Genomic DNA, 22,786 nt, shown 5'->3' with positions numbered 1-22,786 from the left:
GCTTAAAAGTTCCTAGTTCATAATAAAATTTCAGCTAACAGTTTTTGTATGAGGCATGGAGATAGAGAAACAGGCTAATTAATAAGGACATTAAGAGTTTTAAAGAGGTGAAGGGAAGCAACAGAAAAAGCAAAAATACTAAACTCAGACCTTTATGCTCAGTGGAGTGATATATACCATCTACCATCCAACACAAGGGAAATCAGAGAGACTAGCAAGTGTGTACTTCTTATTTAAGACATGCTTGGAACACTCATCAAAATACACCCTTACGAGAAGGAGTGATTATACTGTATTATAATGAAGGATTTCCACATTTTATCAACAGCTGTTGAAAACATTACACTATTATCTCTCTTGATTATCAAATGAGATCTCCTTCTGGGAAGACTTGAGAGATTTACTCAAGAATCAATCAAGGGTAATGGAGCGAAGGAGAGAACTGAAGAGTGCACAGTACTTTAAATAAAGAGCCTAAGAAGCAGTTGGCAAGGGGACACAAAGTCTTGATAACTTAGTAAGAACAGGCTCATCGGCACTGTTTAAAGATGAGATCACTCCAAAGTCTGTTCAACAGATTAAAAAAACATTTATGTTCTGGAACAAAACCAAGGAGAGGGTGCAAAGAATTCACCAAGTAATTCCACTTAAGTAACTAGAGGGCTCCTCACAGGGTATCAGGATCAAAAGCATCATATGGAGCCCAAGCAGATTCTGCTAACAGAATCACTGGATAATGAAGTATTTTCGTGAGTCTGAAAATACATAGTTTGATCTGTAACCATTTTCAGCAAATCCTGGAAGTCTATCAGTGACAAGGCTACTGTGGGAAAGCTTTGACAGACAAACCTGGATTTAGATTCCAAGGTATCCTAGGAGACCTAACACTAAGGGGAAAGTTGGGACACATACTGGCAGATGGAATGAGGGGAGAACAGTGAGAGAGCAGATACTCAATGCATCAACCCAGAGATGAAGTTCTGGGAACGGTGTCAAATACTAATGCAGGCCTTCCTTATTCAACACAGTGATTTTTCCAGAAAAGAAGAGTCTTTAGGTCCCAAAGATCTTTATTAAACATCATTATACACACAGTGACAAAATGAGACTTGAGAAAACCAAAAATACAAATAGCTCACTAGAGCCCTGCAACTCAAGTGTGGCCCCTGAACCAGGACCACTGGCACAACCTGAGAGTTTACAAGGAATCGGAATCTCAGGGCCCACCCAGACCTTCAAAATCAGCCTCTGCATTTTTAATAAGACCCCAAGTGATGTGCATGCATACTTAATTTTGAGAAGCACTGTGCTAAAAGACACCAGAACATTTTACTTTCTAAACATTCTGACTCAACAAGCTTACCGTCTAGTTACAAACAGACAAGATGAATGAGACTTAAGAATTAATCTTGTAACTAGAACCATTTAGTTATTGAATTGTTTTAGCCTATCTTAGATAATACGGTTGTTGCAGAGAATATTTTTAAATTCCAGCATTCCGGTTATTTATATTACACATAACAAGCTGCCCCCTAGCCCAATCCTTTGGACACAGATAAAGTTTCAAGTCTTTCATTCCTCAAGCTGGCCTTACAGCAGGCTTTACTTAAAGTAAGAAAACACAGGAAGTAATGATGCCTACGGAAGTCTGAACTTTCTTACCAGAGTACTTTACTGGCATAATGAAAATAGAATTTTTTCAAAACAAAAATAAAACCCACAACTATGCGTCTATTACTTTAGATGTGCAGACGCAATGTATAATTTTTGAAGTGCTCCTCACAGGTTCCAAACAAAATAAAATCTCTATCACTTGTTACATAAATGATCATGGACACCACCTGAGTTCTTACGCAGAGGTTTAGTAACCCACTGTATTTCCACAGAAAGAATTAATGAGAATCTGTTATCAGGTAGGAATTTACCTGCTAGACTGATCAGATGATGGTCGTGGTGGCAGTGGTTCCACTGAAAACAATTCTTCACTGCCCTGCATGGCATCTATGCTAGTACTAGCCAGAGTAAAAGGTGCAGTAGGGCGAGCGATCCCCATTCTGACAGGAACGATCAGCGACTCTGCTACATTGCACAATTCTTCTACAGCGTAAGGTAGTAGTGCTTGGAATACACGCTTGCATTTTCCAATTGGCTGTGGGATAAAGTTGCTAGAGCAAAAAGGAAAATCCAGGAATCTTTTATGATTCTTTTCATATACACAATGTTATCATTATCACAAAAAATGTGTGTAGAAGGAAACAAAAGCCAAAATCAAGAAGGAGGTCTTACTTTTTCTTTTTGGACGAAGCCATTTCCACACTAAGAATGACAAAAACTCTTGCCACTGAACGCAAAAACCTCATCGTCACAGCAATAGCTTCTTCCCTACGTCCCGGTGTGTATTTGTTTTGGAGTTCTTTCACTAGTGTACCTAGTAGAGTATCTAAAAGCTTTAAAAAATTGTAATCACTCTATTAATGTTGAGACAAAAGATTTATAAAGTAAAAAGTTCTAACACTTTCTGAAGATTAACATTTCATAATAAGAACCTCAAAGTAAATTTAACCAAAACATTTCTAATGTCAGTGATTAATTTATGCCACATGCTTACCATATCTTTGACCTACAGTGGGTCTCAAATGTCTGTTTTCCCTTTTTAGTCTTATAGTTCTTTGTATATCAATATTTAGAAGAGAAATCAAATCAAAGAAAGAATGTATTTCACTCACTATAGGGTACATATTGAAAAAATAAAACATATTCAAATACTTTATATTAATAAACTCATAATCCCATCCTTCCCACTCAGTCATTATTATTCTTACTTTCTCATTTCTATGCAAGGTCTATCATATACATATTAATTACAGAGAACATCCAATTTCACATTATTGGGGTTTTTTTAACGTTACTTAAAATAAACTTTATTTCTAAATTGCTACATTACATTTCAACAAGTGGCTGGGCTATAATTTGATTCAGTAATCCACTATTAGTGGATCCATCAAGTATTTCATCTTTTACTATTCTGTGACATGATTTTTTTCTTTCTTATACCATAAATTATGATAAGTTCTGGGGACACTGATTTTTTCTGGCTCATTATTTTATTGCCAAGTTGTTTTCTAAAAGAATACCAAATGCAATGCCACCCCATCAGTGTCTTAAGTTGTTCTTTTTACCATAAATTCATCAACACTAGGTTTTATGGTTTTATTCTTTTCTAGTTTCACAGCAAAAAGGAGTACTTAACAAAATTTGCACTATTAATTTTGAACACTGTTCCATACATTTTTACACTGTTGCCTTATTAACACATTTTAGAATTTTTGCTTAGAATGAAAGGAGCTTCTGTTGTTAATGGAAACATTTAAATCACCCCCAAAATTCCATTCCCCTTAGTGTACTAATTCAAGCTCATCAGTACTTAGGAGTTTGGCTCAAATAAAATCATGGGAAGCTAAGTCAGAAAACATTGTTTTCATGTACCTGTATATAAACATCCAAAGAACTTACCAAAATATCTGCTGTACACTTGACTATAAGGCAATGAGTGAAACAGTCCAGCCGAATGGTGCCGCTTTGCTGATTGAGGTAAACTTGCTCTTCTGGCAAAAGATGGCCTATCCTACTGCTGGCACTGAGACTTGAGGGGGAAGATAAGATAATGCACTGTGGTCACCTATATTAACATGGGAAATACATAAATTTAAAACGTATTTAATGAATACATACGGGTCTTTATTCTCCTGTGACCCAAACATAATCATGGATTTCAAAGCATTCCAGTCCTGCAGAACACGTTCCAATGCAAGCTGGGCAAACCTTGGGGGCTCTAAATCATGATCAGGCATATCCGAATCTAAAAAGAAAAAGAAACAGGGAGTAAGAAATAAACATAATGCTTTTTATAGGTGTCGTAACTGTCGGACTCACCCACCTTCAGGACTGGCCGTTTTTCGGTTACGATCCTCCCTGATGCGAGGAGGTCTGTACTGACAGTGCTCTACTGTTTGCCTTGCGACTGTCTGCACTAAAAACAGCAGGAGGTGCTCTCCCCTGCAAAATGGAACATTGTCGTGAGCAGGGAGAGGGGGAGGGCTACTTAGATGCGATGTGCATATTTCAATTTATGTCCTTAAAAAATCCCACTTGCCTGCTGTTTGGCAGAGTAACCAGATTAGTAGCAGTGAGCAGGCGGTAAAGTAGATCAAGACGAGCAGACTTCTGTCCAGCAATTAGAGTTTTACATTTGCATTTTTCCCAACAATCACAATAGGCTGTTGGTGACGTCCTTTTGAGTCTAGAAAGAATTCATATACAAGTACAAAAACTGAAATTTAAAAAGACAGACACAAAGATCTCTACTGAAATTATGGAGGTGTAACTTACTGACACCAGAGAGAACCCTTAGTTTTTAAATGCAAAGTGTAATTCTTAAAGCATACTTAATTAGGAAGAGTACTTAGAGGCATGAAGTCTATAAAGTTACTTTCATGAGAAGAGGGACCTTGTAATGACTTGGGTATAGTCACCTCCTTTGGAATGTCTTCATTCCCCACAGCCCCCATCCAGTGTAGGTGGTCCTTCGATGGGCATCTAATAAACCCTAAAACCCTTAGGGGCAGATGTTTCTTGCTTGTGTCCTCTCAAAGGGCTGTAAACCCTGTTAGGACAAGGATTCTCTTATCCACCACCACCCAAGCATCTAGTGTGTCAAAGCACTTAGTAAGCAATCAATGAATAAGTACAGTATCACTTTTAGATGTTTAAAATAAGGAAAACAAACATATGAGCCAAAGCTCTTTTAATAAAAATCATAAATAAATACCAATGCAATACCTATAAACATTTTCTACTTGTCCTACATATTTTAAAGCAAAAAAGATGGTTTTTTACAAACCAATTCTCTGTTAACCATAACATCTACTCTTCTGTAGCACAGTTACAGCTGAAGTCCCTGCTGAGATGCTGAGGCACTGCAAAAGCTCATGCTCGAGTATTTTATTGCTTCTTAAGTCTGGGAAAATTAACAAACTAGCCATGGTAACTCTACTGCTGGATGAAAGGTTATTACATTCACTTTAAGAAGTAAATAAACATACACCATGATTCACTTAATACCAGCAGTGATCTCCTGCTAGCAGACCCTACTACAGGGGCCTGAGACTTTGGCTGGCAAAATCAAAAAAGCAAAAGCAAATGAAAAACATTTCAAAGTACACTCTGAATTCCGTATTTTAATACATAAAGTAGCTTAAGGAGAACAACGTGACAAACCTCACGCTCCCTTAATTAGCAGAACATTATCTTGTTGAAGATGACAGCAATATGAATCTAAGCAATTTCTAATATGAAAGAAGACGAGAATTGTACTCACTTGCAATCATGACCTTTATGACAAACCCTTGCACATTCTGTACAACAACAGAGTGACTCCAGCAAGCCACAGGTTCGACACTCAAAAATATCCTAAAATTTGAAGCATTTATTTTTTTAAAGAAGAATATATGTACATTTCACCATTGTAATTATTTCTGGTATTTTCTGAAACAAGTCAATCACAACGAAAGCAGAACAAAACTAATGTGCTCTGCAAACAAAGAGTAATAAATGGGTACAGCAAAAACACATTTTATAGTGTTATACAAGTGGAAGTCAAAGATTACCGGTGGGGCAAAACTAACTCATATCATACCCACAAAAAGGCATTACTGTTATAAAATCTGTATCAAGAACTGTGGATCTACTTAGAGTGAAGATTTCTTAATTTTCAAGGTATCTCATAATTAACGTAACGATCACCTCCTCTGCCTCACTTATTTAGGAATTAAATAAAAATTAATTTCCTTTAGAGAATTTTGTAACTTAGAATAAAAGGAAATACTAGAGTTAGAATTCCAGAGCTAAGAACTATAATGTCGTGACAGTGAAAGGGAAAAAAGGAAAAAGGGACCTGAAGACAGCATTTATATGGGGAAATAAAAAATAGCTTACCTGGTTAATGTGCTCTGCTCCCGTCCACGTGAAACTGCAGGTATCGTTACAACATAACACATATAAGGGTGAGTCATCAGGGTTGGTACCTGATGGGCAAACCATTCCCATAAATACATCTTCCTCTTTTTCACTTGAGGATACTTCAGCTAAAAAGATTTAAGAACACAGTAGTTCAGGTATCACCAAAGGCCTTAATTATAGCCATCTATAACTTTACTCAAATGCCAAAGCTCTAACATTTACATGGTATAAATCAAAAACAACTACATATTAATTTCAAAAATTAATATACAAGTCAGTGTGCAAGAAATTCAGTCAATTCTGGTACAAAGTAAAAGCAAAGTGTAATTATATCATAACCACGTGATGACAGCTCTGCGTTATGCAGTTAAGACTGAAGTTCTAGCTCTATTTAACAAATTATAGAAAAATCACCTAAGTTTTATAGCCAGTATTTTAAACTATGTTAGTCTTTTAAAAGGCTGGATGGCAGGAACTGATGATATTCCTTACTGCATTCTATTAAGCAGGAATTCCAAGTCAGAAGGAAGACCAGTAAGACACCTGGCCTATTATTTCTATAAAATTGTATCACTACCACCAATTAACCACTGACACGTTCTATCAGTAATCCATCTTTATTTTCAAAATATTAGTCATTACATTACCCACTATGCAAAATTTTTTAATTTTAAAAATTACACCAGCTTTTTTGGTGGAAAGTTAGAAGACAAAATAACTGGGAAAAGTGCAAAATGAATTTTACACACACACACAAATGCACACGAATGAAAGAATAAACTGATAGTTTTTACACAATTATATCATTTCAAGACACAGAAATTAGCTCTGAATGTTATGTATGTAGAGGAGAATCTATTCAAATTAAAAAATAAGCAACTCTTTTTAAAAAGGACCTGAAATAAATTACCTTTTGCAATTTTCTGGGCTGTTTCTAAAATGGTAATTGCAGCAGGATAAGCTCGGCCACTTACAGCTGACATAAACGGGGTCATGCCTCTTGCATCCCTAAAGTGAGAAAAATTATACATAAAAGTATTAGTAATCAGGGGCTCCTGGGTGGCTCAACTGGTTAAGTGTCTGCCTTCAGCTCAGATCATGATCCCAGAGTCCTGGGATCAGGCTCCCTGCTCAGTGGGGAGCATCACTCTCTCTCTGCCCTCCCCATTGCCTGTGATCTCTCTCTCGATCACTCTCCCTCAAATAAATAAAGCCTTTAAAAAATTAATAATTATTTTCCTCCTTGATTATAAAAGAAATGGGTGTCCATGATGAAACAAAAAATAGTTCTGCTATATTAAATAATAATGTCCTAACAGTGAAAGAAAATCACTGGTGGTATTTTCTACTTTCTACTATCCCATTTAAGAAAGCAAGCCTCCTCTCTAAGAATCCTTGTCTCTCTCAAGCATGCTCTCCTTCCATGGCCTTAGTGACACTAAAAGAATAGAATCATCAAGGGCTCTAGAGTCAAACTAGTATTCTCTAGATGTGGGGGTAGTAACTGCCTCTATCTCATACAACAATGATGATGATTAAATCAATTATTACTTAAAAACCTTTTAACACAATGCCTAGCAAATAAAATGTATTCAATAAATGTTACTTATTATTATCTATTTTCTCTTAAAAATGTACCTTCAGTATTCTTCCCTGAATTTCTATTCCCTCCTGGATCCTTTACATTTCCCAAAATTTAGTCCTCAACCACCTGTGCGTCCCCTCTGATCCACCAAAGCAAGTACTCCTTCTGTGACGATAACACAGTACCACCATCTGCACCTGCTTACTTGGTAACTCTACTTAGGATTTCCCAATGATACCTCACACTCAACATGTCTAACAACTAAAATCACCTGTCTCCCCAAACCTGCTCTCTACCTGACTTACGTCCGCCAACAGCAGCACTGCTCCTAGAAATTAAGATAAAAAAATCTGGATTCTTCCTGAAGTCTTCCCTTCTAAATCAATTATTTTGCTCTTGCATTTAATCCTTTTCTGTTTTCCAGTTTGGTTTACTGTAACACATATACTAAAGACGACGGGCGGGCATAAAAACCAAAGCTTTGATCAACTCCAGTCTCTACTCTCACCTATTTAATCCTTTTTTACCCAACCATCACATTATTATTCTTATAAACCCACCTTGATAAGTATTAGTCTAGCCAAAGCCATTATTCGGAGGCTTCAAGCCAAGGAATAGAGAACAAAGTGGTGGCTTTCACCTAGTCTTTCAGATCCACTGGCTACTGCTCTCCTCTCTAATCCTCCCCTACTAATCAGGTACATCACTGTGCCCCTAACATATTCATACCTCTCCATTTCTGTGTTTTTGCTCACTTTTCTCCCTACCTATTTCCCAAGCTTCATACCACCTCTGATCAGGTTAAAAATGAGCTGGTTGAGAATAAAATCCTCTGCACCTTTACTAACCAGGATAATTTTACCAAAATTCACTTTCTTTAGCTTGTATTATAAAAGCAAAATCCAACCACCCACACCTGGGACTGGAGGGAGGTCAGTGGGTAGGGGAAGGGGAAACGTTAAATTGGAAATAATGAATTAATTCTCCTATATTTGAAATATAAAAAAGGAAACAAAGGATCAATTTGAGAATTCCTAGGCTTATCACCTAAAGGGCAAAAGAACCTTGCCTTTCCTCTAACCTGTTTCAAAGCTGTCATCAATAATACAAGTTTATTAACAGAATGGCATTTTGACTGTTTTCCAGGTAGGTTACGTATTTTCTCAGACAGGGGGTTGGGGGAGAGCAACTGCTACTAACACTAAAATAAAGGACTGGTGAACTAAAAATGCACTGTGGAAATGCAAAATGGGCTAAGAGGAGAAGGTGGGGGGGCCTGGGTGACTCACTTTAAGCATCTGACTTTAGCTCAGGTCATGATCTCAGAGGCCTAGGATAAAGTGCCGTGTAGGGCTCTGTGCTCAGTGGGGGGAGCCTGCCTGTCCCTCTTCTACCTCTGTGCCCCCCCACACACAACTCGTGCACACTCATGCTCACTCTAATCAAAAAAATTTTTTAATTTTTTTTAAAGTATTTATTTATTGGTCAGAGAGCAAACACATGAAGGGTGGGGGGCAGAGGGAGAGAAAGAAGCAGACTCCCCACTGAGCAGGGAGCCCCATGTGGGGCTCGATCCCAGGACCCTGTGATGATGACCTGACCCAAAGGCAGACGCTTAACCAACTGAGCCACTCAAACGTCTAAGAAAAAAAAAAAAAAAAAAAAAAAAAAAAAAAATTTAAGAGAAAGGGAATAAGAACACACTATAAATTTTTAGGTAACACCAAATGATGGAGGAAATGATACAAAATAGTATCTTTAAAAATACCATAATAAATAGAAATTAAAACTGATAAGTGAGAAAATAAAAATAGAAAAAACTGGATTTGTTTATATACCATTTTTATCTATGCTTCAAACCACTAATCAATTAGTAAGCTGCTTCTGGAGTAATAGCGTATTTCCAATTCAGTGGCTTATTTTACTAGTGGGGCAGCCTTCATTAAGTAATCAGAAGTTCACATGTTCGGTCATTATGGCCTAAGGCCAATAAGCCTTAAAAACTCTTGCCCTCAATAATAACTCAAAACACCTTCTTGTTCTTAAGTATGAGGAGGCAGCATAAGGATGATGACTGGGAGTCTCAATTCTGGAATCAAGAAACAGACCACAGTCGAATTCCAGTTGTGCGACTCACTAGTTTCATGACCCTGGGCAGGTTAATTAGCCTCTAAGACCATTACTTCAAAAATAAAATGTAAATAATATTACCTATTCCACACTGCTATTGTTAGAAGAGTTAATACAAGTACAGTTTGGCACAGATAAGAGCTCACTTTTATAAAAATGCCTACTATTGAGTTTGTAAAGGAACATAAACAATTAGGCTAAAAGCAGAGCTATAACCTACCAATAGGGAATGAGCATCTGCCACACAATACTTATCAAAAACTCTGCATAATCTCATTAGGATTTTGTAAGCCAAAAAAATGTCCAAAGAAACCATCAGAATCATCCACAGAGTTTAGAATACAGATTCCAGGCCCCATTCCAGACCTACTCAGTCATGCTTCTAGTGCAAGTTTGGGGAAGAATCTGTCATTTTTAAAGTTCTCAAGCTGACAGTGACAGAATTTATGAATTCACATTGAGAATAACTATACTGTGATCTTTTTAACACACACACACACACACACGTATATATCTCCACATCAAGCTCCATAAAAGTTGTTTGTATTCAATTAGTGTATACTGAATTATACTAAGAAAGGCCTTTCATTGAAGAGCGCTTGGTTAATCACAGAGGGAATACAATGCTAGGTTTTGATTAATTATTTTAAATTCACAGTAGGTAACTGTTGTCCATACATCGCCAGATCAACTTAAATAGTAAAAGGAGCTAAGCTAAATCTTTACAGCAAAAGTATATTAAACTTCTTACTTGGCAGAGAGGAGTTCTCGTAAATATGGCTGCAGTACAACACTGTCACATAACAATTTTAATATAAAATGAGCATTGGCCTTTCGATCCTTGGATTCTACTACAGATGGCTCTGTGGAAGGACCTGTAATTAAACAGATTTATTTGGTAACAAAGCAAGAGTAAAACAAGACAGTAAAAGAATATTCTGGAATAACATACTAAGTATCTATTAAATAAGCCACCAGAAAAATATTCTACTATCAGTAATAAATTAGTAACTTCAGTATAGAGAATTTAAACACATTAACACATTTTACAACTCCCGACTGATGAAATGTATGTTCACACACACGATTTCATTGACATATGGGAGATGTAATTCAGCGAATTAGTTATTTTTCAAGCCAAAGAAGTCTCCCTGAGGTTAAGTGCAGATCTGCAGAAACCCAAATGCCTAGACAGATAAAATAGTACAGATTCTCACCTGGAATGGTGGAGGTGCTTGGTCCTTGACCGGTGCCAGTCGCTGCTGTGGTAAGAGATCCCACAGCAGGGGCCAGGATAAAATCAATGTCACCATCTTTCAGTAAACAGAACAGCAGGATGTACATCATTATAGGCAACATGTCCCTAACATGTTCTCTTAACTGGCCTTAAGGCTTTTCTCTGCAAGCCAAAGGTCAAATCGGACAGAGGTTTAAGTAGAAACTTGTTTTCCAAACATAAGAGAAGGAATCCACTAGGCGAATTATTGACTTATTGTGATAGATGACTAATTAGCTTCTTGCCAGTATGGAAACATATATTTCAATGAAAGAGCTTCTAGAATTTTATTTTTTAAGTTATAAACCCCCCTAAACCGAATCTCAACAACTAAATTAGTTACGGTTTACTCGTTATGCTATTTTTAAATACTTCAGATTTCGAAATAACCCACTAAAATGTTCGATTTCCTTTCTTTCAGGACCTTGTTTTTTTGTCAAACACTAAATAAAATAACAGATCTTACCAGGATCCATCGCAGGAGGGTCAGGAACCCAACTAGGGGGAGCTATGGGGGGCGAAACCGGATCCTGGTGGTCACTGGATGAAGCTCCAGCTTCATGTCTACCCAAACCAGCCGCTCTCAGCGAACGTCTCATCATTTCCCGTAATCTCAAACTAGAAGAACATGGATAAAATCGGAGCTCACTACCATGGCTAAATGTAATGAAAAGGTGCACAGAACTTCTCATCTGAGATCAAAGTTTGTTCTATAAGCAAATACTCCAGGCAAGGGAAGTGAAGTACAAATGCCAATTCTGGAATCACAGAGTAAGTCAGTGAGGGATAGAAATGAAACTGGGGGCACCCAGTTCAGCACTAAAACCACTATATTAAGCTCCCACACAAACTTAAGCACAGGGAACAAAACTTGCAGTGAAGATTAGAAAATAATCTTTCATACAATTAAGGTAAATGAACAGCTGAACATTAAGACAAAAAGAATTTTCTGTCCCCTGTTTATAATCAGTAAGAATTAAGTTTAATAATAGACATCAGCAGACATACTGATTAGCACAAAACCGATATTGTTAGCTCACTTAAATAAATCCCTTTGCTGTGATCTCAAAAGCAATTAAACTAATGTCCACACAGTGAGTAGTCTTAAAACAAAGACCAATTTAGATTTATTTTTTATACAAAAAAAAATGTCTTTTTTTAACAGTACAACTTGCATCCCAAAGAAATTAATGAAACTGGAGCTTGTAAAATGTGTTGTTAGATTAATGTCTGGGCGTGATTTTTTTTTCCTCCTGCTATACAAGGGAAAAAAAAACACTGCAAAGGTGTGCACATCACTAAAAAGAAAAGGAAATAATCACAAACACAGATCTTGTTAGGGGAAACTGGTAACTACCTATATAAAAATCTATACCTCTGAATAAAAGCTTACAAAGCCCACAAAATTAACGTTACAAACTAACAGCAATTAAGAAAGAGCACATAAGGCAAATTCCCTTCCATCAGTCACAATTTTAGAGTCTCCAAATGAATAAAGACTAAAAATTCAATTGTAAGGGCCAGGTAACACATAAGGGACTTCATTCTCCCATGCAGATTTAATCCCAAAGACATGACATTTCTCTGATGTGAAAGACCTTACGAGGTGAGCATTATATGTCTACAAATAAATAGTTTAGGAAGATTTTTATTAATGTTTGAATCTTCTAATTGTAATTGTCGTGTAATCCGAGGATAAATGTGGTTTTCCATATCGATACACTTTCCATTTTATGAGGAATTTTTTTTTTTTTAAAGCTTTTACAAAAATTTCTTTTAGAGGCTACTTTCAGGAACACGTCTATTTTAAAAAGCTTATATATATATGAAGATACCTTTGGGAACAGAAGCATTCTTTGGAAGATTCTGCAAAGTAAATTTTACTGTCTCAAATAATATATTAGTTACTATAGTATTCATTATCAAAAAGTACCTACAGTTAAATTTTGTGGTATCTTTGATGTCTCCCCTCTCCCAATTTAGAAGTCTGAGTTTAAGAGTTTTTAGAATATGGAGGGGAGCAGGGCACAGGGATTCTTTCAGTCGAGGTCACTTCTCTGTCCGAAGACCTCACCCAGAGAGAAAGACAGGCTCCTTACCAGGTAACAGCACACACCAGGGTGACTGTTCACACTGTGATGTTCCTAAATAATCTTAATTAAGCTCAACACAGACACTTGGTATCCTAGTGTATCTTACTCAAAACAGAGAGAGAGAAAGAGAGAGAGAGAGAGAGAGAGAATCAGCAATTAAGTGGGAGGCACTGCAAATAACCTGAAAATAAATGCATGTTTGGGGCCTATTAAGAAGAATGCTTACATCAGGGTCACAAACTCAATGCCTACTGGGCCCGGAAGACAGTATCGATTGAGGAAAGGGCAGTCAGGTCTAAGAAGTAGGGAGTGATGGCAAACTAGAGGCATACATGCTTATCTAAAGGCATTCAAATTTTAAAGGAAAAAAAAAAAAAAACTGTAACAGTGCACAGGCCAAAGAAAACATATGTGGGCTATTCTCCAACCTCTAGCTGAGAGTAGACTAAGAATAAAATGAAGATAAACTGAGACCATAGTCTCATCTTGAACTTGCAAACTCCCAACTCTGTTGTTGTGATGTAGTCAATTCAATATTAAATGAGGGGGTCATTCCTTTGTCATTTTAAAAAATTGTCCTTAACCACTTTTCTTCATTAGGTCTTGGGAACATTTTTAAGTACAACGCCCAGCTCCTCATATAGATTCTTTAAAAACAAAAAACAAAAAACAAAAAAAAAAGAAAATTATTCTTCAAGATGCTGTACACAATTCATGAAGATTCACCTGTATCCTCAGTGGCTGAGGACAATACTGAGGAGATACCACCTTGGCTGCTAAGATTCAGAGTTTTGACATTTCTTCGTATAGGCTTGCCTGGAGTCATCGTATTTTCTGACAATATGGAAGAATTCAAGGATGATGTAAGTTCCTCTTTGTAAGCACGTTATATCCATGCTACAGAAGCCTTAGAATCCAGTCATGTTCAAACATACCACTGTGACAAAAAAGCGAAGGTCATGTGTCTTCCAGATTAATAATCTCTAGAGTACATACACCTGCAATCAGATGCATCAATCAAGCTTTCCACTAAATCTGCCCTTTGTACTCAGGAACTATGAGTCACATAACAAAACTTCTGAGTCAAATCATCATCTGAAGACATTTAACAGTACTCCATTCAATATTGAAATTGCATCAGCTTTGAGCTTACAGCTCATGAATCCCAGCCTGCAAACTCATCAAGGGGCATCGCCTAGAAAATCCATTGTAGGCTAGAGGAGGGTTTCACTTCAATGAAGCAGAGTCTGTGGACTTCCTACTGCCCGGCGTGGATAATAAGACTCCTGTGCTTTCATCTGTTCAACCGGCAGCCCTGAGTTTGAACTGGTTAAGAGCACTGCAGTGAAATCTTCGGCAAATGCCTCAAAGGAGCTTACTCTGCAAATTATTTCTGTGAGCAACACATCACCCACTCTTGAAGCTCCTTTTAGTCTTTGCCTTCAAAATAATCCTTACATGAAAAAAAGATGGCAGCACTGGCATTGGACCAACCATATCAGAGTCCAACTTGATCTGCACCTGTATTTTCCCTGAGGAAATGAAATACCTGAAATAATTCAGAAACTAATTTCTTCATGAAGAATTTAAGTTGCTTTCCATTTTAGACCAAACACTTCGTCTGCCTAGTGTAGTCCTAAACAGATAAGCTGGTGATAATTTCCATTTTGTATAGTCTACATAAGGTCTTTGTACTGTTTTAAATTATAATTTGGTCACCCATAAATAGTTTGTGACAAATCTCACTTCAGGACATTTTTGAACCTGGGAAGCTATCAATTTTAGAAGAATCATTTTTAAAGGGAAAGTTGGATATGGAACAGAAAATAGGCAAAGAGAGTCTTCATTTTAAGTAGACTTTACAACCTATCACATGAGCACAGTGAGCAGTGCTTCCGTCAATGATCTGTCAAGTGTCCAAGAACTCTGGCTCTCGTGTCTAATATAAACATGCTTTTTCCTTCAGGAAAAAAACAAACGAAAAACAAAACAACAACAACAACAACAAAAAAAAACCCCAAAAAAGAAAACAACTATATCCTGAATTCTTTATACTCTTCATCTATTCAAATGCCTAGTAATTTTCTACATGTTATTAAGGTCTGTCCATCCCACAACCCAGAGAGCCTGAAAACTTAAAATAGCAACATTCACAATACACACCAGCCTTTCATTTCTTCCCAGATCACTAATACATCTGAGAAATTGACCTAAATAATAATCAGAAAATAAAAGATTGCAGTTCTTTCAATTATTGTTATTTGTTCTCCAACTAAAAAAAGGAACTTCCTAGGAAACAAGAATGATAAACTTAAAACACATTCAAAGAATCAAGGTTGAACTACTTGTCTAAATTATCTCAAATTTTTGAAGCATCCTAGATCCTACTGTTCTACACTTAAAATCTAATTAGATACTACCAGATCTTTTCCCCAGGGTGATACTGAAAGGAACAAAAACAAAGCAAAAGGACCCACCAATTCATGCATACGATAGGTATGAGATACATTTTTCTGTACTTGGATTCTGTTTCCGCCAAATAAACTTTCCTGGTAAAAATCACATTACCTTCGACTACTTGATGATCCAGCCCGATTACCTGGGCCATTACTTGAAACAACTGATATTGCATTTGCAATGGCCTCAACAGCAGAAAGCCTTTCTGCAAATGTATTTCTTTCAGAGCGCTCTGCTTCTGAAACATAAGAGAAGAAATTAGGATCAATTTACACTTCAAAAATAACTAAGATTAAGTATGTACTGGCCATTAAATGCTAACTGCTATGTATTTTAGTACTTTAAATCACATGCTAGAGATAATGAGTAGCTTAATTTTTTCCTCCTTGGAGCAACAGACACTTAATACAGATTTAACTATGACCTTTAATATGTGACTTATTTCCTTATTCTGCCTTACTTTTCAACCCCCAAAGGTTAAAAAATAAGATTACTTATAAGTAGACTGAAATCTAGCTTTCACTACAAAGTACAAAAAAGACCCACAATTCAGTACCTCAGTCAAGGCTTATATACTACTCATCCTCCATTAATGATAAGGAAATAAAGGTTAGAAACCTACAAACAAACAAATAAAAAAAAACGAGAAGAAAAGAAAAGAAAGAAACAAAACTTACAAAACAACTACTCAAAAATGTAGCTACCGGAGTATCACCAGTGGAATTTAGAATCAGGAAAAACATTAGGAACCACACAACCGCACTTCTAGGCTTGCAGATTTCCCCTTTGTTTAACCAATTAAAACCTTGAGGGCAAAAAAGCTTATTTTCCCAGAAAAATCTAATAACTCACTGGGTTGTTTTTCCCTGTACATTCTGAAAACTGGGATAAAAGTTGCTTCAATATAACTTGCCTTAACTAGCTAAATAATTCTCATGGTAATAAAAGTCATCTGCTATTATAAAATCAGTAAATCTCGTTAAGTATTACACATAAAGTTTGTACATATCAGATAACAGAACTCAAGACAACCAAGCATACTGATATGAAGTTATCTGCTTATGTTACATGATCATCCTAAGAGGACAGACATCTTTACTAAGAATGGCAAAACTCCTAGGTTTCACAAAACAAAGAAAAAAGTACACACAAATTCTTCACAGTCATTTCCTTTCCTTCCCTTTAATAGTTGTTTCATTTTCAAAACCGCCTAAAATTCCTTTTAAAGACCTTGTTATAGTTCTTGTTCTCACCCTCTTCTTCTTTAGTTTCCTTATTGCTGGTTGGAAAACAAACTGATACACAAGCATGCAAAATATTTCGGTTTCCATCACATCTGTGGCCGATGAACGTCTGCAGCATCTGTAGACTCTGCTCTAAAACCACCGCTTGCTCAAGATTCATGAGGTATTGTCGACAGGCCTCATAGTCACAACGCAGAATATGCTGCATTAAGGTTTGTTTCTGTGCTCAGATAAATCAGGGAAAAGACTCCAATGAATTTGAATAGCACATTACACATGTCAAAAATTCATTTTATAATTTCACACAATAACATAACTGGCTCTGAAAGTAAGTAGACACAAGTTAGCCTGCCAAAGGAGGTAAAATTAAGGGCCCCCTTTAAGCACAGTATACGACTGACAGAACAGAAAAGGGTGGATAAACTATCTGTAAAGGACACTAAGTATTTTCAGCTTTTGCAACTAACTCAACTCTGGCTGTGGCAGGAACGCCACCATATACAACACACACATGAATGACAGTGACTGGATGTGATCTGCCGTTAAGTCTGCCAACTCCCGGTTTGTATTAGTTCTTATGGAACTACTGAATTAGAATCCTACTAGTACTGTTAATCAGTTAAACAAAGGGCATACATTCTATGTATTTTATATAAGCTTACTCATACCCTCTTATGCTCATGAAGGTTACATCACATGTGGTACAGGAGAAAACCAAAACCTTCAACTTCCCTAAAATCACGACAGATGCAATCTCTCAGAGGTGACAACTAATGCACTTCATTGTCAAATACCTGGTAATATTAGTTAATTTACAGAACATTCCACTAACTACCTAAGAAACAGCATGCTATTGACTGAGTATCTCTGGCCCCCAAAATTCATACGCTGAAAGCTAATCTCCAATGCAATGGTATTTGGAGGTGGGACCTTTGAGAAGTAACTAAGTCACAAGGGTGGGGCCTTTGTGGGTGGGATTAGGCCCTTAAAAGGAACCGGAAGAGACGAGAGTTCTCCCCTCCCACCATATGAGAATACATGGCTGTCTATGAAACAACAGGTTGCCCCCACGAGGCACCAAATCTGCCCACACCTTGATCTCGGACTTCCAGCCTCCAGAACTGTAAGAAATTTCAGTTGGTTGTAAGCCAGTCTAACAGCAATCTGAACACACGAAGACACGGCATGAATAAATCAAGGAGTTCAAATGTACATCTTTCAGAATGTAAACCTGTAACTAAGGGATTTTAACGGACTAACTATAAAACATTAGTTTTGGAAAACAAGTAAATTTGTTCAACTAGAATTAAGTACTGGGAAAAGAGTGTGTGGAATACAAAGGGAAGAAGAAAGCTATGTTTGAACCACTTACCACCTCTCCTCCAAACCCCAATCTTATGGACAGGAGGAAAGGTAAAGTGGGGGTTGGCAGGGCAGGAAGAACAAAAAATAGTTAAACTATTTTCAGTACCTGCCACAGGTCAGACAGGCCATTTTGATTGTGGCACTAAGACACTGGGGTGAGGTGATCCCATACACCATAAGCTCCAGTTCAAGGATATGAGGTAGAACACATACGTAAGATTAAACTTTCCAAAGTCCAGTGACATATATGGAACAATTAATATGTTGAGAGAATATGTCAAAGGCTCTCCGAATACTAAAAGGAGCACTACTATTTGAAAGTAACTGAAGTCAGGATACTCTGCTGCATACTCTGTGACGTAAAAGGTTTGCAAGCGATCAGCCAGTCGTCGGGTTGGAAGCAGCTACAGGAACTCTCATCTCCAACCTGCTCCACATGGGCTCTCACTCTGAGACTCACCAATACCACACTTACTGTGTTATATGCAAAAGAGTTTAGTCTGCATCACTCTATGCTGTATTCATCACTTATTCTTGTAGCAAAAGGCAGAGTGAATTCAGTGCAACATTTCTCACAGGTCTACTGTGCACCAAGCCCAAATCACTGAGGTACGAGATAAATGATGGTGCACTTTATCGCTATCCAGGGGATGACGACACATTTTATCTTTACCCCCGAGATGCTGACAAGAGTGCAGGGGTCACAGAATCAAGTAACTACAGAAGCATCTGAAGTGATAATACAAATGAACGGAGGAGACCAGGGGTAAAGAGATAACACAAACTGGATCATAAATAAATGGCAACATTCAGAGCAATTAAGTATGGGGAACTGCAATGAACTGAAAACACCACATACAGCCTCTAAAGGGGGCATGCTAATGGCTTTATGATGGCCCAGTGTTCCCAGATCTTCCCATTTTTTAAGAACAACTGAAAATCTGTGGACTTTAAAGAAAATTCCTGTGGTTTTTAAATGCTGGCAACCGATCAAGAATTTTAAAATGAGACGAAGGTTACTTCCAGGGGCCAAGTTCAGGCCATAGCCACCTCCTTAACCACAGCCCTATCAGTTTGGAACCTCTAGTCTAACACGTTACAATCAAAACTAAACCAGTATGAGCACTGTGTCTCCAGACAACGAGCTTACTGGCAGCTCTCAGGAGTACCTGGATTCAGACTATTCTAGATGTAATTCTAAGTAGTTTGCTTTCACCTCCAACCTAATGGAGGTGAAAGCCCCCATACCAAGTTCTATTTCCATTCTTTATAGAAAATCTCCTCACAGTTGTCTATTTTCTCCTTGGCCCACTCTTAATCAGGCTTTCATCCCCGCTGTCAAGAATGACGCAGATGGGAGCCAAATCCCCAAGCACATTCAGTGCTTGCCTTGCCCGGCCAACAGCATCACTGGACATGGTTGATCACTGCGTCCTGCTTGACACATACTCGTCACCTGGCTTCCAAGACAACACTCATTCTAGTTTCCCTCCAACCCCTGTGGACACTGCTCCTTCTCAGTCTCATATGCAGGTTCCTCTTTATCTCCCTGGACATTTAAATGCTGATACCATTCTCATGGCTCAGTCCCTAGGCCTCCTTTCTTCTCCATGACCTTGATAATCTCATTCAGTGTAATTCCTCTATCATAGATGCACTGTCGGCTCCTAAGTCCATCCTGCTCTGGATCTTCAGGCTTAACAGATCTAACTTTCTATTTATCGGCTCCCCTTGGATATCTGATAGGTACCTTAAACTGCATGTCTAAAACCAAACTCCTGCTGTCCACCTCTCCCTCCTGAACCTGCTCAATCCCTAGTCTCTACCTCTACAAATGCCAACTTCATTCCTCCTTTCTTTGGCCCTCTTGCTTCCTCTGTTTGACACCTGTATTGAGCCATACGTAAATCTTATTGGCTCTACCATCAACCGTTATCTAGTATATGTGGAATCAAATCCCTTCTTCCGCATACCTCTACCTCTCGGGCCAAGACACCATTCCCTCTCACCTGGACCATCTGAACAGCCCCCTCACAGGCCTCCCTACTTCTAAACTGCCCCCCAGTATTCTCAGCAGCTCAACGGTGATCCTTTGAAAATATAAGTAAATCAGGTCAAACTCTGTTCAGATTGCTCCAGTAGGTTCTGGTGGTACTGTCTCTTCATCTAACAAACACCTCATCTATAACATGTTCAAAACTAAACTCAGCCTCTTCCCTCATCCCATTTGTTGTTCCTCCTATTTTTCCCTCTCCCCACCAACCACACTAAAATCAGAAGCTTTGAACTCCTTCCTATCATTTACTGATAACCAGCACCAAAGCTTCAGAGCTTCTACTTCCTTAAGATCTCTTGAATCCATCCCCTCTTCCTCATTTCCAAGGGTTCGAGCTTACTTTGTTCTAACCTGGATAACTTCATGCGCCTTTTTATCTGGTCTCTACACTTCTTTTATTATTTTTTTCCTACACTTCTTTTAAAAAGCCAGTTTAAAATCCTTCTCCTCCTAGCTTTCAAGGGAAAGCTCATACGCCCCTTAGGTTGGCACACAAGGCACCCTAACGCCTTTCTCCAGACTTTGCACTTGTTACTCACTGACCCATATGAGCCCTACCTTCTGGTTTTATCAACAGAATGTACACAGTCTCCCAACATACTGAGATTCATAAAGGCTGTTCTTGGTGCTAGGGGTAACACTTCCCACCCTCAGCTGTTATCTAGGAAACTCCTATCTGACTATTCAAAGCTGTGTTCAGGCATCAACTCCTCAGAGAAGCCTTCTCTCCAGTCACAGTCTGATTTGTATCCCTCCCCTTTGTGCTCCTCCTCCAGTCACAGTCTGATTTGTATCCCTCCCCTTTGTGCTCCTGTGCATGCCTTAAGCACTTACACTGTCATCATTGGTCTACTCATCTCTCATCCTAATAGACTACTACCACCTATAGAGAGGGTTAACAAATCATCTATTCAGGACTGTTTTCCCTAGATTCTAGCAGCATCTTGTGAATTAAAACTCCACATAGTTTCAGTAGTCAAGTTACCTCTACAGCCATGATGATAATAGCAGCTTTCTTTTTGATCGTTGAGTTGGCAGGAAGATTTATTAAAGAATGTACACCCATTCCAAGACTACTAATAGGTGGAAGATCAAGCCAATCAGGATCCCTTATTCCTCCCATGCAATCTTTGGCCATTGGGTAGATAGTACCATTTCCATCTCGAAGAATAATAGGAGACTCCTATAAAAGAGGGGAAATAATATTGGCTCCCAATCAAAAATGCATCTTTGGTTTTTACAACAGGTATATTTATTTTCAAATAAGATCAGTTTATAGCGGCCAAATAAGAAACCCAGTATTAATCGTACTTGATATTCTAAATTCATCAACAGTTTAATAACAAGCAAATTACAGCCCAACCCTAGGCTCTACAAAAATGTCAATGTTGTCCTACCAAATTTCAAAAGCAAAAATAAGCCTCTCTTACCTGTCCAGCAGTGAAAATGGCTACATTCCTCTCATTCTGACCAAGGAAAGCAATGCTGCTTGTAGGGAAATTATTCTCCTGTTCTGCTTTTCCTGTAGCAAGATCAAAGATACAGTACCGTACCCAATTTCCAGTCTTCAAAACAGCATGCACACCTTTAGAAAACATAAATGTAAAAAAGAATGTTATACATCTTTAGTAATCTCTAGTAAGTGCCCACCGAATCTTAACATCTCTGGTCACGTTTGAAACGTAGATTCAGTTCGCCAAGTAACATTACACACGAGGGACAAAAACTGCCCAAACACCTCACATCACTTTATCCTCCACCCATTTACTACGCAAGTATTAAAAGAATATAAAGTATGCAAACTGAAAAAGTTACAAAAAGCTTTACCTTTGGAATCCACATTCACTGCTAATATTTCCGTTTTTTCAGGTATACAAAGCTTTTTAGGAGTCCTTTGGAAACAGTCAGGAACTTTCGGTGTTCCACCAGTTTTGACAACCTACATGACACAAAAGGAAACTTGCGCTCGAATTCCGGAGTGCACTCAAGCCATCAGGCCCCACACCCACCCGCTGAGGGATCCTTCTACACCTACCTGCAGTTCATCAATTCTCAGTAGCCTACAGTCCTGAAGGAGAGAGGACGGGTCAGCATCCGAGCCAGAGCTGCTCTGACAGTTTGTATTACTGGACGTTCCTGGGAACTTTACGGCCACATAGGCACCATCCACTTTTAGAACCTGGAAGCACAGCCCAATATACTGGTATTAACCAACTTCTATGAAATCAATATGCAAATGAGATCCACTGAACTTACTTAACATCAAAGGCATTTAATTTCTTCTATTTCTTTACTGATCACCAAGTTATAAAACTAACCTGAACCTGGAAAAGAAAATGAACCTCAACAGACTCACCAAAGCTTTGTTGTTGACATCTGTATTCGAGGCTTACCAGAGAGCAACTGACCCACATGGCCAGCGCTTACAGCTAGGAGATGTTTAGCCATCAGCTACAAAAATGAAGTACAACCCTTGATATTCTCCCATCCTCCCTCTTTACTAGTTAAGAGCCCTGCTGTGTGAAAGCACTTCTGTGAAGATCGTAACGTGCTGTATCTGCA

General features: G+C 38.1%; 1 protein-coding gene across 1 annotated transcript in view; it reads right to left on the bottom strand.

Moving 5' to 3' along the window:
- LOC111146806 (ubiquitin protein ligase E3 component n-recognin 5) overlaps window positions 1-22,786 on the bottom strand; it is a 137,208-nt gene that overhangs the window by 33,976 nt on the left and 80,446 nt on the right. Inside the window, exons 17-34 of the mRNA XM_022502493.1 lie at window positions 22,260-22,403; window positions 22,052-22,163; window positions 21,655-21,809; window positions 21,210-21,407; window positions 16,813-17,023; window positions 15,671-15,797; window positions 11,476-11,627; window positions 10,951-11,046; window positions 10,485-10,608; window positions 6,929-7,026; window positions 5,995-6,143; window positions 5,378-5,469; window positions 4,154-4,300; window positions 3,938-4,056; window positions 3,733-3,859; window positions 3,514-3,643; window positions 2,287-2,447; window positions 1,926-2,165 (exon numbers count right to left, since the gene is read on the bottom strand). Of these exons, the coding sequence (XP_022358201.1) occupies window positions 1,926-2,165; window positions 2,287-2,447; window positions 3,514-3,643; window positions 3,733-3,859; window positions 3,938-4,056; window positions 4,154-4,300; window positions 5,378-5,469; window positions 5,995-6,143; window positions 6,929-7,026; window positions 10,485-10,608; window positions 10,951-11,046; window positions 11,476-11,627; window positions 15,671-15,797; window positions 16,813-17,023; window positions 21,210-21,407; window positions 21,655-21,809; window positions 22,052-22,163; window positions 22,260-22,403 (2,582 nt within the window). The remainder of the gene's footprint in view (window positions 1-1,925; window positions 2,166-2,286; window positions 2,448-3,513; window positions 3,644-3,732; window positions 3,860-3,937; window positions 4,057-4,153; window positions 4,301-5,377; window positions 5,470-5,994; window positions 6,144-6,928; window positions 7,027-10,484; window positions 10,609-10,950; window positions 11,047-11,475; window positions 11,628-15,670; window positions 15,798-16,812; window positions 17,024-21,209; window positions 21,408-21,654; window positions 21,810-22,051; window positions 22,164-22,259; window positions 22,404-22,786) is intronic.

This window comes from Enhydra lutris, unplaced genomic scaffold (genome assembly GCF_002288905.1).
Source record: "Enhydra lutris kenyoni isolate GAN:26980312 unplaced genomic scaffold, ASM228890v2 scaffoldscaffold14, whole genome shotgun sequence".
In the NCBI taxonomy this organism is placed as follows: Eukaryota; Metazoa; Chordata; class Mammalia; order Carnivora; family Mustelidae; genus Enhydra; species Enhydra lutris.
The sequence above is the reverse complement of the archived record's forward strand: the minus strand, read 5'-3'. Positions and strand labels throughout refer to the sequence as shown.